Genomic DNA, 16,136 nt, shown 5'->3' with positions numbered 1-16,136 from the left:
CTTAAAAAGTATTAGGGATACTAAAAATCTCAAGGAGTAAAAAGAAGGTAGGTTTTGCTTTTGTATAAATTGTATAAATCTTCTCTAAGTATAAATACGTATCTTAACTAAATAGAACACAATATTTTATTTCCATTCATTCTTTCAGAACTATTTTCTCACACACAGTATGCAGCACATAAATTAATTAACAATTTAATATTGTTTGCTTCCAGACGTTGTTCTGTATATATAGAAGCGCTTGTTTAAACCCAAAGAACAATGTCTTATTGTTTGCTGCCCTGTACAAAAGTGCTACCTAACATTATTTTAAGGCTGTGACTGATAAAAACGAAATGTATGCGATAAAAGTATCTATAAGAGAATTCTTTTTAATTTTAACAAAGGTGTATTTATTCGTAAACGTTTTGTTTTATTTTTAATTTCATTTCAAAAACTATACGTTTTTATATGAATATCTGATACTTTACATACATATATACATAATCGGTTGCCTCTTATACCATTAGGTGTCGAAGATTCCTCGTTTATATAATACTCTCTACAAATTTACGCCACTTCTTCCTATCTGCTGCTAAAACTTTTGCTTCTTGCCACGATGTTCCTCTTTTCTTGAGTATTTCGTGTACACTAGTGTTCCAGCTTTTCCTTGGTCTGCCCCTCGTTCTTTTACCCACTGCTTTGGCCTCCCATGTCATTTTCACTTGTCTCTCACCACTCATTCTTATTATGTGTCCAGCCTGATGTATCATGTGTGTCTTATCCAGTGTCATACAGTAAAGTATCTGATACTTTAATGCTGGTAAAATCTAGTAAAAAATTATATTTATAGAGACAATAGCGGCAAATTTAAATATACCAATATATTAAACGACGTCGAATGTGCACTCATACCCCCACCCCCTGTCGTATTTCGTCGAAATAAGCAAGCCCCCCCCTCCCTCTTCTCAATGACGTAGTTTATGGATGTTCCATAGACGGTGGTTGGAACGTTCGGCAAAGTCTCCGTGTTCATGCCGTCCCTCGTTTACAACAACAGACGGCAGCCGTACCGTCTTTACGTACCCAGTAGCATAGGGAACTTAATGCATCCTACAAGGTAGTTTACTTGGTTGTTTGGTACATTATTTTCATTTACACTTTGTGGCTGTTTGAAGTAGGTGCATATATTTTATATTATGTTGTCTCAGATTGATAGTGAAATATTAATAATATTGATTGAAGCAAGACCTGTTCTTTGGGACAAAACAATAGAAATATATAAATATAGAAACTTGACGAGAAATGGTTGGAATGGTGTATGCCGTGCACTTAACAGTGAATTTGACGAATTAGGTGATCAAGAAAAAACACATTTGGTAAGTAGGTACAGCAAAATTAATTATATGTTATTGATAACAACAGTAATAATTAAAACTGCTAAGTAAATTATAATAAACTTTATTTTTTACATAGTTGCAATTAACGTTGAGTATAGAGGGTGTTCCATCAATATGTGTGAATATAAAAATATATAAATCGTATCTTTTCGCGTTCATAGGATGAACCCAATGAATTCGGTTCCTCTTATTTCTCTTTCTTCGACGATAAAGTAACCACAACGCTATAATTTGATTTCGCTCCATATAATATAACTATACCTTTTATTCTACGAAATTATATTTAGTTTTATAGGGTAAACGACTCGGTGAAGACTGGAGTAGGGCGGCCATCACGTCTTGTGTGAAATTATCTAAAATTAACATTTAAAACGAGGGGAACAACATTTAAAAATGAGTGGATGACGGAGGGTTTTTTAAATTCTGTACATGAAAAACATAAATTGTAATGTTGTTCTGAAGCTATTTCCTTGTGGCATTTTTGTAATAAACTATTCTAAATGGGAAATAAGCCACAATTTAACTAAAAAAAAATGATTTTATTAACGTTTCGACCCCCAAATCGGATGTCGAAACGTTAATAAAATCATTTTTTTAGTTAAATTGTGGCTTATTTCTCATTTAGAATAGTTTATTACATAGATTGTATGAGCTAATTAGATGAGCTAATCCAAGATCCCACAAATATCTTAGTAGAACAACGATTATAAAAACAAATTAAGACTTAATTAAGAGCAAACAGTAGCCATCAACAGGTAGCAACAAACACGTTCCAAGATTGCGGCTCTAATTTTGAATATTTTTTCGAGATATTTGGCACACATATTCGTAATATACTAAAGAATGGCGGTACAGAGCCCAATTTCAGAAATATGTTAGTATGTGGAAATTACTCTATAACTAAATAAAATATTGAAAAAAGGAGCCTGTACCGCCATTAAGAAAGACAAAAAATACACTTTCTTCAAACTTTTTTATCCCGTGCCTAGATTTTGTGTCACATTGGAACTACTAAAAATCGACTTTTTTTTTATAACAAGAAATCGAACGTCACTGACTTGGCAACATTTCGCGCCTATGTGTATAAAAATTATTGTTTTTGATAGTATAAACGTCACTGTCAGTGTCGAATTACCGACGCACCGTTGCCTCACTTTTGAAAGTTCGCAGAACTTTCGCAATCTTGGACCGTGTTCGTTGCTACCTGTTGATCGCTACTGTGTGCTCTTAAAAACATAAGAAATAATAACTGGCAAAATAGAAATTGCAAATGAATTTAATACGCATTACAGTACATTAGGACAAAAGTATGGACAAAAAATACCCCTTTGTAATGATACAACGTAATAATACATATCAGACATCGTATCATGTACCTACCTCACCCACAAAGTGCAAATAAAAATAATATACCAAACAACACAGCAAAATATCTTCGTGCGACTCAATTCTTATTGTGTGAAAAGGACAAGTGCGTCAAAACTACCGCACAAGAAAACCCTCGCACGTTCAAAATTCTTATAATGTGAAACAGCCCATACTCTATATCGAGAAGATATACATACTATTCTTCCTAATTGCTTAGGATATACCCATATAGAGCGAGTTTTATGTATGGAAAGCGTCAATTATCTCGGAAACGGCTTGCACGATTTTCATAGATTTTGGTGTGTTAAGGATCTTGTGGTGCGGCCGACATTATGGTGTTATTTGCATTGTTGTCAGATCTTCCGATTTTCTGGAAGCCTAATGAACTTTCTTATTTCAAATGGAAAACCCAGAAATGTTTTTGTCTATTAAAGTCCTTAAGAAATACTGATTATTTTTCATGTAATGTAAGGAGCATTACATGAAACATAATCAGTATTGCTTAAGAACTGCAAAAGACAAAATATATACAGGGTGATCTTTTTGAAAAAGGAAAGTTCATTAAATTTTTAGAAAAGCGGAAGATCTGACAACAATGTAAATACCACCATTATATCGACCGCATGACAAGATCCTTACACAGCAAAATGCAAAATCTATAAAAATCGTGCAAGCAGTTTCCGAGGTAATTGAGGCGTTCCATACTTAAAATTCGCTCTGTATTTTTTAGCTATATGCTGCTGTTGATGTAAATACTGTCGCCAGTTAACAATTCTCTTCCTGTATGCGTACTAAGATCGTACTGAAGCCAATGTCAACTTAATTCCAATCGTACTAAACAAACATCTTTAATAGCCATTCTTTTATTTATTTTTAACCATTATTTATAATATATATTATTTTGTAAAAATGTTAATCTTGAGTTTAAATGTTTGTATTCTATTTGGTTTCTCTAATAAAAAAGACTTTAGTTGTTCGCCGCAACCAAAAAATTTAGTTTTTTAAAACAAAAACAATATGTTATGTTACTTTTGGAAATTATTAAAAAGTATTACTATCTTATTTTTAGGGTATATAATGTACATTGAAATAAATATTTACCAAAGAAATTTCGTTCTTTTTATTGTTATTTCCTGGATCTTAATGTGAATCAATTTTCGGGGAACTTTGTCAGTGAATATGGGAATTGTTAAATGAATAAGTGCACTACACAGGCAAAGTAGCCCAGTCAAAATAAAAAGAATGAATTTTGTTTCAAACTTGGACTTTTTCAAAATTAAAGTTTAGGCGGAAAGAAATTATTTTTTCATTAAATTTTTGCTTTAATTTTACGGGATCATTTTTTTAAAACGTCCTATTAGAGGTAAAACTCACCAAGTGCACTTTTTTGAGATTTTGTCATTTTCATCAATTTAAACTCAATACGCTACTGCCGAGCTCTGGAGAAGTCACCTGGGTCTCTAACCCTTCTAATTGCTGAGATAATTTATGGTACAATTCACTAAGTGCATTATTGTGAATTTCGGTTTCAGGGCAAAACTAATTAAAACGTATTATTGCACTTAGTGAATTTTTCCTTCCAATATGGAATGCGATATTGTGAATTTCGGTTTCAGGGTAAAACTCTTTAAAACTTATTATTGCACTTAGTGAATTTTTCCTTACAATCTGGAATGCCGAATCGGTACTTAGTGATCTTTCAAACAATACATTAGATAACACAACCTATTTTGCGATTAAGCAGGCGACTTGTGTGTTACATTGTATTGTTGAAACTGTACACATGATATTTGTGTGCATTATTTGTTCGGCTATTGATTAAAGAAATATGAGATTAAATTTATTTATAACCGTGATAGCTTACATAAAGGGTAACATAATATATTTTTCAATTAAGCAGGCGACTTTTGTGGCTGTCATAAATGTCAAAAGAATTGCATTTATTTTCTAAGAACAAAACTTATTGTTCATTTTTTAAATAATATACTGTTATTTTTGATAGTTCGTTTGTTGTAAGTCAGCGAAATTTTATGGAGACAAATTCATTAACTGCTCAATATCCAATAATTGTGTTCAAGGAAAAACTCATCAAGTACAAAGTATAGTTAGTGAGTTTTACCTTTAATAGGATATCTATATCCAATAATTGTTTTCATGGAAAAACTCATTAAGTACAAAAATTGATCTAATATTGATTGTATCATAGTTCCTGTGACGAAATATGGCTTAGAATATCTGTTTTTATTTATTCTAAGTTGCATTAAAAAAATTCCAATATTCAAGTCTGGTGAATTTAAAACACAATTCGTTTTTGAGTTTTACCTCTAATAGGACAAAAATTGATTTTTACAAAAAAAATTATAACAAATTCATGATTGTTGTAATTTGTATTGTAAAGAGATCTGCATAGTTATTATTTTCGAAAACATTGAAATTGATCCATTTTTACCGGAAATATCGTAAAATTGTGAAGCGCTTTCGATTTGAACTTTGAAAGCTGATTCTAATCTCTACTTTAAAAAAATTGATATTCATTTTAGAAGACATTTTAAATCGTTTTTAACGTAAAATAATTAACTTTTCTATATCAGTAATGCTAATTGCAGAAAATAAAAAAATGTGATCGAAATTTACATTTCTTATTACCCATCTTGTAAACAAATGGAATATTTTAACCGTTCAAAACTGGATAAGTTTTGAAAGTATTTATTTTTGTTTATTCTAATTTGAACGGTTTTTATAAATTATTTAAATATATAGAAAATTTTATGAAAATACTTGAGTGAACTAAAAAACTCATTTTTTAATGATTTAATATCGGAAGTTGGCTATCATCACAGCTATCCGTACCTTATTGGCGGCTGCTCTAAAAAGATCTGAGCTGCAACTATCACTCTCTTTGGTTTCTATGCCAGGAAATTCTTCGTCTTACTATGGATCTTTTACCCTTAATTTTACAATTAAGTATTTTCTATGGGAAATAAGCCACAATTTTACTAAAAAATGAATTTATTAACGTTTCGAAGCCCAAATTGTGGCTTATTTCCCATAGAAAATACTTAATTATAAAAGTGCCACAAGGAAATAGCTTCAGAACAACCTTAATTTTATCTTGCATTATGAGCCTTAATATCTCATATTTCGCACTTCTGGTAATGTGGCCTAAATATTCCAGCTTTCTTGTTTTAATGTTCTTTAAGACCTTGCAATCATTTTGTAGCTTTCTTAACACGTATGCATTTGTAATTCGTTGGAGCCATACTATTTTCAAAAGCATTCTAAACCACTACATCTTCTTTACAGGGCTGCTTTATCCATTAGGCAATATTCGCGGTGTGCAAGTACTTGGAAAGGGAAACGAGAAACGACCGTGCGCGAGTCGCGGAGAAATATTGCAACTATCTTAAATAATTCATATTGTCAATTGAAATTGTCAAATTTACGTATATTTCATACCTTCTGTAATTGAAGCAGAAAAATTATATATTGCTCCACAATATTGATATGATATGCAATTATTATATAAAGGTAAATTTAATTAATTGTATTTTGCTTGCAGTACTGCATTTTAATAACTGATTTTATTTACTACATACAATTGTTTACGTTTGCTAAACATAACCTGCATCTTATTTTTTCTTCTTATTATTTTTTTGGACTATGGTCTTGACAATTATCCAGCAACCAGGACTAATATAATTGGCCAATATAATTAAAAGTGCGAATAAAAGTACAGAGCGTAGAAATAGAGGTCGCTTTGCCGAACTTGCACGGTCCCAATAGGCAGTTGCCTAGGGCGGCAATTTTGTGAGAGGGCGGCAAAAATACTGTACAAAAAGATATTTGTAATTAAAAATTAAAATCGAATAACAAGTATGTATGTTCATCCATCAATGAAATAGAAGTGGGCATTCATTTCTAAATAGAATAAAACAAATTGCATTCATAACAAAAATAAAACAAACATAGCCTTCTGTTATCTTAACACTATTCATTCAAAAAGACGGAAGTCATAAATCTAGTTATTATTAGACCGCCGGCAGCTGGGCAAAGGCGGTGGGCCATTGAACACTTCAATATTGCACATTTTGCAGAAACTAAAGATTTGACTTGTCTGCTACAGTAGGACATCGAGTTAGAATTAGGATTTTCCAACTGTATTATTACAAGTAGATATGGTTCGTGTCGTCGCACAGATATACTCCAGGGAAATAAGCAAGAACTAGACCATGTTCGGGACACTGAAATATCGAGCTAGCTGACTACTTTTTTAGTTATTGTTGACTGTTGACCTATAGGATGAAAACCTACATGTTTTCTGCCTAGAGTTCGCGTCTGTTTTTAATTATTAACAATTTAGTGCAATCAACGCGATTTTTTCCATTTTTTGCACTCAATTAAAAAGCTAAATAGTTGACATAAAATTACAAAATTTATTTTTTTAGAACATTGAAAAACCTTCAAAATGACGATTTCTGAAAGTTAAAAAGTTAATTTGTTGCTACGTAAACTGCAAAATAACTGAAAATTGTTATTTATTAATAACTTTTACTCAAACTAACTTAGGACTGTAGTGTTTCACTCAAAGTTGGGTATTGGGGTACATAACAAACCCTCAAAATTTGAGACAGATCCATTAATTAGTTTAAAAGTTATTCTATTTGTTTATCCCAGAGACCTTTCTTTGTTTTGCAATAACAAATGACAGAAAATAATGAAGATAGGACAATTCTGCGTATGCCAAATGAAAATAGAAAAGTGATACTACCAAAAAAAGCTACAACGGCCTACTTTATTCAGCTGGACTTACCCAAGTTTTTTATGTATTTTGTCCCGTTACAAGTTTTTTCGTATAGTGCATAATGCAAGTTTTCGAGCTAAACGCGGTTGAACTTTTGAAAATATCGAAAATTGCAATTTTTGAACCCGAATAACTTTTGATTAAAAAATAAAATAGCAATTCTGCTTACCGCATTTGAAAGTTCATGTCAAATTATACCGGCTTTAATTATTTGCATTGCTAAAAATTAATTTTTATATTGTTAAACAAAGCTATAAACACATAGTGCTTGTGTAACATTTTCAATGCATCTCTCATTTAAAATCGAACGAGTAGCCGCGCCTGCAAACAGGCAATTTCTACGTATCATGCATTAAAACGCATGCATTGGGCACAGATCAAAACGCTCAACCATACTTATAATAGTAATATGTAATATGACGCCTGATGTAAAATAAAGAATATTTTTAACACATTTCCAAACATTATTTGAAGCACCTAACATTCTTATTTAAATAAAAAAAATTGCTTGCATTTTTTTTCGCCAAAATTGTACATGTTTGAAGGGCGGCTACTAGAGAATTGCCTAGGGCGTCATTTGATCTAAACGCGGCCCTGCTTCTTTATATTATCTACTTTTAGTGTCAAGCTTTCCATTCCATACAACAAAAACAAAGTCGAGAACACGTAACGTCTTAAGGATCTTATCATCAGCTCCAGAGGAAGATCTCGATTAACGAACATTTTTTCATTTTTATAAATGCTTGTTTTGCAATTTCAATGCGTGTCCTGATTTCTCTACCTTGGTCAGTGTTTTCATTTACCCAGGTTCCCAGATATTTGTAGTTATTCACTCTTTCTACTTGTTTACCCTCGATATCCAGCCTTCCTACTGATGTTGCTTAGAAATAATCATGAACTTGGTTTTCTTAACCTTCATTTGTAGTCCATATTGTATGTATTATGTATCTATCTAGGGTCTAACCGCCATTAATTGTGATACGTCCTCTATAAAATTTTAAATAATCTTCTAAATAATTACACTTTTATAAAAAAGAACTTTTTTATAATAAAACCTTTTTATTATTTATAGGAAAGAATATAAAATAATTTAGCGATAAACGATTTAACGATAACATGCTTAAAATTCCAAAAATTACACTCTAATAAAAATAGTTATTTATGAAACAGTTCGTGAAGTATACTTTTTGCGAACGCACGCGATATTTAGAGCACGAGCGACAACGGAGCGAGTGCTATAAATCGCGTAAGTTCGCAAAAAGTACTTCACGTACAGTTTCATACAATATTTTATCTACGATAAACAAATATAAAAACTGTAACTCTTCGTCACTGGAATTAATTTCTATTCTACAATTTTTAGAACTTTTATATTTAAAAATCCTACCTACTTTCAAACCACAAAACTGTCAAAACTTTTGTTGTAATTCATTGCTCATATTGTCATCACCAAGACAACGCGAAAGTTAAGGATTGTCACCATGACAACGCGAAAGTTAAAAACAGTGCCAAAAAGTAAATCCCATTTAAAATACATTGTTACTTCACGCACACTTTAAATCCTTCACGCACTGCTATCTATAATGAGAGTTTTCACAAACTAAAAACTTATACATAATATGACATAGAGTAGAAAAAGTACTTTTTATAATATCACGGTTTTTAATTATTTATTAAAACAATTAAAAAAAGATACGCAACAGCCGGGTTCCAACTGGGGACCTCTCGATCTGCAGTCTATAATGCCACTGAGGCACCATCAATTTGTAGATATCGATTTATTAACGTATGTACTTTAAAATATCGTTGCATTAGCCACATTTTTAAAATAGTTTGAAATTAAAAAAAAATCGATTTATCCATACAGTGTGATTGGTCAGTAAAGCTTTGTAGATCCGTTATAAGTAATAGATAGTAATAAAATATAATAACAAAAATTGTAGCCAACTTTGATTACAGATTGATAATCAGTAATCGTACATTGTAAGTTATAGACAATTATTCAGTCATGGCTTACTTAAAATTTGGAAAGGTTTAGACCCGTAATTATTAAAAATTTTGCTCTGAAAAATGAAAATATCTCGAAAACTAATAAAATTACACATAGGGAATGTTATACAAAAATTATAGTATGGTAATGGTACTTTTCGATAATGATATAAAATACAGGGTTTTCTACTTAAAAATACTGAGAAAATAATGTACTTGCGTTTTGACTTACCCTGTATTCAATATAAAGAAAATTAGCAAAACAAACATTTACGAAAATTTTATACAATAGATAAAAAATATGACGTCAATAAACCATGGACCTTGTGCTTGCTTTTATTTATACAGGTAGTTAAACTTGTTACGATTTTCATATAAAATTGGTTATAACTTTGTAAATACCCCGTATAACATACCAAACCTTTATATTTTTGTAATCGAAAAGTTACGAGAATTTCGAATATAAAATAAAATACAGGGTGTTCTATTTAAAAAAACATAAGTTTGGTCTGCCACTATGTTATCGAACACCCTGTAACATTATAACTAATTTTGTAATGTGAACAATTTCAATTTTGTAATGTGAATGATGTACAATTTTTGTTATTAAGTTTTATCGCTATACATTACTATAACGGATCTACGGAGCTTCACCCCACTAATAATTAATCACCCTGTATAATAGCAGTTAAATATTGCATTGTTAGCTAGTTCTAAGCTATCCTGAAAATTTCAGGTGTCTAGGTAGCCTAGAACTATTTTTAAAATGGATTACAAAATTTGCGGAGTCCGTGACACCAACCAAGCCAAGTATATAAAAAGGTTTTAAAATAAATAAATGTCTATAAAATTTTTCAGCAAATAAAATAGACACGTCTGCCCTTATCTCATAAAAAAACTGTGTCATCGTTATAAAAATTGATAAACCACAGGAAAAAATATTATTTAATAAATGAAGCCGCACCTGAAAATGATAAAAGCTTATCTTTGCGTATTATCACTCGGGAAATTAAATATGTTGGACTAGTCTATAATTAATTACCACGAAGCTAGTGTTTATTGTTTAAGTGTTGCAACAAAGTGAAACGATGTCAATCAATAGCTATATCGCCAAAATTTCCGTGGAAAAACATGACAGCAAAGATCAGTTTCTGTATGATCTGGATAAAAATAAATCTTTGTGTGAAATTATACATGATATCTGTAAAATATGCGGAATGGTAAGCTTTACACCTATAATATTTTAATTTGTGGTCGTCTACAGTTGCTGTTTATTTATCAAGTTTGTTTATGTAGGTATTCATCCTAATAAAAAACTTATTGTTCGTGTAAAATTAATAAAATCTTCGAAGAATTGGGTGTGACAAAATCGATGAATCATTCATGGATTGATTGTGTTGTGTATGTATTAAAACTACTGAGAATTGTTAATAATTCTAACACATTACAACTTTTGTAGTGCCTTTTTACATAGCCCATTTAAAACGCAAGAAGTGTTCAAGAGATACATATTTTTCACCAAACCCGTCTTTAAAACCATGACCTTCCAGTCTCTTCTATACTCTAATAGCAACAAAAATATTGGAATTCTTCCTTTTTATAAGCAATTCTGGTTGGAAGGTTGTCACTATATGTTTTGTGGGCTTGTCCGATATTTCACTTCTTTCATATTGGAATTACATGAGCTAAGGGCTTGTGAAGTTAATACCTTCAACTAAGCCTTATCTACTATAACCATAGGCCTATTCTTATATTGAATGAGTTTTCATAAAGTGACATGTATTTTAGTTTTGTAATGGGATACTACTTATGGTACTTCATTATTTCTTAATCATTCCATATGCCTAATTGCTTTAATTTGTGAGTTATTCGTGATTCTTTGAGTAAAACATTAATTACAACAATAACTAGGTGAAATCTTATTACGTTGGCCGTGAAAAAATCCAATCAAAAATAATTTTTCGAAATAAAAAATACATAATAATCTAAACTGATCCGTAATTTGTTAATATTGGTTGAGATATAAGTAGTTAAGATTGTTGGTGTGTAAAATATTAATAAAAACATACAATATTTCACATAGTTAACAATGATTTTGACACTAAAATTGCTTAAAATGCCATGTGACTATTTTTATATTTCCTGTTGGTCTGTTACTATTACTAACATGAATTTTTCTCCCATTAAAGAGGAACTTATTGATTTGGTTTCTGTGTTAGGAAAGTGTATCAAAAATGTGCTACTAGCAACAAGAAGTTATTAGCAGTTTAAACTCTTATTTTTTTAACACACGCCTACCACGAATTAAGATATTAACGAATTAAAATATTAATTGAAGTTTTCTATCTGTCAATTTTTATTTGTCTCCATTAAAAGAAAAACGCAAGAGAATGCGGCGACTACCGCTCCATCAGCTTGATGTCCCATGCTAAAGTTGCTACTGAAAGTCATCCATAACCGAATAGGTATATCATAAACTGGACATAGACATTAAAGATACGCAATTTGGGTTTCGCAAAGGTCTAGGAACTCGTGAAGCTCTTTTTTCACTTAACATACTTATACAAAGGTGCCTGGATGTCAATCAAGATATATACGCGTGTTTTATTGACTATAATAAAGAATTCGACAAAGTACGACATGAACAATTAATGCATGTCCTGGAATCAAAGAAGATAGACTACAATGACCTCAGGATTATATCGAATTTATACTATAAGCAACGAGCAAAAGTAGGTGTTAACGATAAACTATCAGAGGAAATTGAAATCAGACGTGGAGTGAGACAGGGATGCGTGTTGTCGCCAATTATTTTCAATGCCTACTCGGAAGAGATCTTGAAAAAAGCTCTTGAGGGTGAAACAGCTGGAATAAAAGTAAATGGAGTTCCCATTATCAACATTAGATATGCGGACGACACTGTCATCTTAGCTGAAAATATTGGGGATCTTCAGAGGCTGATGACCAGAATAGCGGAGTTTGGACAAGACTACGGTCTAACAATGAACGTCAAGAAGACAAAGTTTATGAGAGTATCGAAAACTCACAGAAATAACGAGAATCTCTTCATAAACGGATCCAATATCGAACGAGTCGACCAATATGCATACCTTGGAACAATGATCAACTCTACAGGTGATTACTTACAGGGAATCAAAATCAGAATAGAAAAGGCTAGAGCAGATTTTAACATAATGAGAAAAAAGAAAAAATGAGAAAAGTGCTCTGCACAAGAGATTTGAAGTTGGAGCTTAGAGTTAGGTTGGCTAGGTGCTACGTTTTCTCGACTTTGTTTTATGGAATGGAAGCTTGGACCTTGAATGCTGCATCAATGAAAAAACTAGAATCATTCTAGCTGTGGGTATATAGAAGAATTCTGAAAATATCGTGGACAGAACACGTCACTAACAAAGAGATTCTGGGAAAGATGAATAAAGAAATGGAAATCTTAAATACCACCAAAACAAGAAAATTGGAGTATCTCGGACATATTACACGTGGAGAGAGATACCTACAAGTTGCTGCAATTGATTATGCAGAGAAAGATTCAAGGAAAAAGAAGCATAGGGAGACGCAGAATATCGTGGCTGCGCAACCTGAGAGAATGGTACGGATGTACATCAAATGAAGTTTTCAGAGCAGCCGTATCTAAAATCTGAATAGCTTGGATGATTGCCTACCTCCGTCGCGGAGATGTAACTTAAAGAGAAGAAGATCTGTCACCCTGTATATTTGTTACTTAATTCAATAATTCGCAAAGTACTTTTCATACACGTGGATAGTCAGCACTGTATTTACTTTAGTTTAGCAGATTTAGCTATTGGATTTTACAGTTGTATATTTGTCGAAAAAATAATCCAACTAATACACTTTCTCCCTGGCAATTTTTTGTTTACAGCGTACACAATATTTTCACAAATATTAGGAAAAATATTTCAATTTAAATATTTACTTAATGATACTTGTATATGAGTTTGTTTGTCTAGCCTTTCTTATCTACGTAATGTTTACAGTAAAATAATGTATTATCTCTAACAAAGGTTGTAAGTAACCTCGAGATAAACAGTCCCCATAAAGGAACAAAATGAATACCTTGAGTATATGTAAAAGGTAAATTAATTAAGAAGTTAATATTAAGAATTTTATAAAATAAAAATGTATAACTTTTTATTCAGTTGCAATGCGAAGCCAAAACTGTCTTAATTTTTACTTAGTTCAGGAAGCGCAACCAGCACTCTTATCAACGATTTAGCCTCTTATTAGAGGCTCATCAGAGAATGCATAGGTTGCTATCTCTGAACCAAGTTTAAATTACCCAGTCTATTATTAGTTTATTATTATATTCTATTAGTACCTATTACTCCTATTGAGTAACATAGGTCCATTTTCCGTTGGAATTTACCACGCTGAACAGACGGGGTTGTGAATTGCAAATTGTAGAATTCCCTCGTGTCTTCTTTGCTTCAGCATCCATCTGGCTTGCAATTTTTAGGAGCCGTTGAGGTGTTACCAGGAAAATGGTCCAATAAGTTTTCAATTTGCTATTATTTGAAATATTTTCGAATATTTTATCAAGTTGAAAGCTTTTGACTTGTAATAAATTTATAAATGTTTCCATAACCATAAGAAAACCCAGATATAAGTTCAATCCGTTAATTTTGGGATAACAAAATGGCAAGTAAATAATAAGTGACGAAATATATGTAGGTATATAATGATATCTGAAAGATCTAGTCGAACGTAGCAAAGGAACAAGACACGACAAAACAAAATGACAACGAACACACAATATGTTCAACTCGCAGCAACAGACCTTTATATCGACAAAATTTGAGCAGCAAAGAATACACAAGGAACGTGGAGACATATATCTGGGATCAGTGGAGCAGAAAATTAAGTCGACCATGCTCTAGCAACAAAAGCATTAATTCAGAAAACACAAGACACAATATCTTACACAAGCAAGTATGGCACGTTACTGGTCGTAACAAAAATGAATAAGCTCAGATGAATGAAAACGTATCCAACCTTATGAGTCAACCTACAAACATAAACAAAAGATTGTAAGAAAAAAATTAAAAACCATAATAAAGAAAACAGCAGCAAAAAGCAGAAAAAATTATGTATCAGACGTACCTTTTACGTCTTACGTGAAAAGATACATACGATATAGAACTATGGAGTTGTACGAGCAAATCAAGTACAAAAATTATCCAAAGAACTCAATCAAAAATTCTACGCACCATCGCAAATGCCACGTGGAACATTTCCAACCAAACCCTTCATAGAGACCTAAACATCCCGTTAGTTAGCACAGTAATTCAAGAAAGAGCCAACAGACACCACGAGAAATTTGAAGGCCACCCCAACCAATTAATATTACCACTACTGCAGCCACTAAACAACAGAAGATTGCGAAGATTATGGCCCATAGATCTTCGCTGAAACAGGTGAAACCGCTGGGTGATGTACCTCATAACGCCATTTTAGTGTACAATACTATAGTTGATATAAGTTATTGTACTTATTATCAAATTAACTCAGAATATGTAATTCTGATTGTTAATAAATCCATACAAAAAAAAACGTGAAAAGATGAAAGCATGTAGAATGTAGTAATCCACCATACTAACTTAGCCTGCAGCCAACTTCTTCTTTTGGCATCATAACCCTGGATAGGCCTTTGCCTTTCTGGCTATGTACTTCATTCAGCCTTGGTTTCAGGCACCTCTCTTGTGCCCTTCACCTCCATTGTCTTATAATTTTTAAGACGTCATCCAACCACCTCGCTCTAGGCCTTCCTTTTTTCATCTTTCCTTTGTTGTTTTTGAATTTGATTGCCTACCGTAAACTTAAGAAATTTCTTTTCAGAAAATGTTTTATCTATGTATCACCGGCCATCTTCTGATTATTATTCAAATAGATGAGATATATTATTCTTTTCAGTATACTGGAACACTACAGCAGCTAGTTAGTCCATGTTATGCCAAAAAGCTTACTATATAAAATACATACAAACATATTTAAAAAAAATATGCTTTTATGTTTTAGCCAATATCATCGGTGTACGGGTTGAAGATGATCCACACAAACATCAACGACCCCACAGTAGACACGTACATCTCAGAGATTACTTACAAGAACATTAAACATAATGATTGTCTAAAAATCGTGTTTTCCATAGAGTATATATTAAAAAGCATAATATTTCCACACATTAATGGCACCAGAGATGAACCACAGAGAGAAATTGCTTATGATCATTTAAAGAAATTGGCTCACGATTCAGTTTTCATCGACGAATTAGGTAAGTTAAATATCTTATTACGCGAATTAGTGCCTGGAATTACGATGGGCTGAATATTTAAAGGTCAGCTCAATGTCAACTAAACCCCTGTAGAAAGAGTGACGTACCACAACTACCTCTGGACCACAGATAAATGAAGAATGGACCAACAACCAGGAGATAACAGCGCGCATCAGAAGAGCTATTTAGATCCACCTTCAATCGGATGGTGGTCTTCTTCGAAAACCACACCCTCTCTTTTGGTATAAAAGTAATAAAAATGCTGCGATGCTACGTCTTCTCTGTCCTTTTT

The 16,136-nt window shown here is 32.1% G+C and overlaps 1 protein-coding gene across 1 annotated transcript in view; it reads left to right on the top strand.

The window, feature by feature from the left end:
- Positions 1 to 10,503: 10,503 nt before the first annotated feature.
- The window catches only part of LOC126884825 (engulfment and cell motility protein 2-like), a 32,171-nt gene continuing 26,538 nt past the window's right edge, over positions 10,504 to 16,136 (top strand). Inside the window, exons 1-2 of the mRNA XM_050651082.1 lie at positions 10,504 to 10,757; positions 15,589 to 15,844. Coding sequence (XP_050507039.1) covers positions 10,626 to 10,757; positions 15,589 to 15,844 — 388 coding nt within the window. The 5' untranslated portion in view covers positions 10,504 to 10,625. The remainder of the gene's footprint in view (positions 10,758 to 15,588; positions 15,845 to 16,136) is intronic.

Source organism: Diabrotica virgifera, chromosome 5 (assembly GCF_917563875.1).
Source record: "Diabrotica virgifera virgifera chromosome 5, PGI_DIABVI_V3a".
Classification (NCBI taxonomy): domain Eukaryota; kingdom Metazoa; phylum Arthropoda; class Insecta; order Coleoptera; family Chrysomelidae; genus Diabrotica; species Diabrotica virgifera.
The sequence above is the reverse complement of the archived record's forward strand: the minus strand, read 5'-3'. Positions and strand labels throughout refer to the sequence as shown.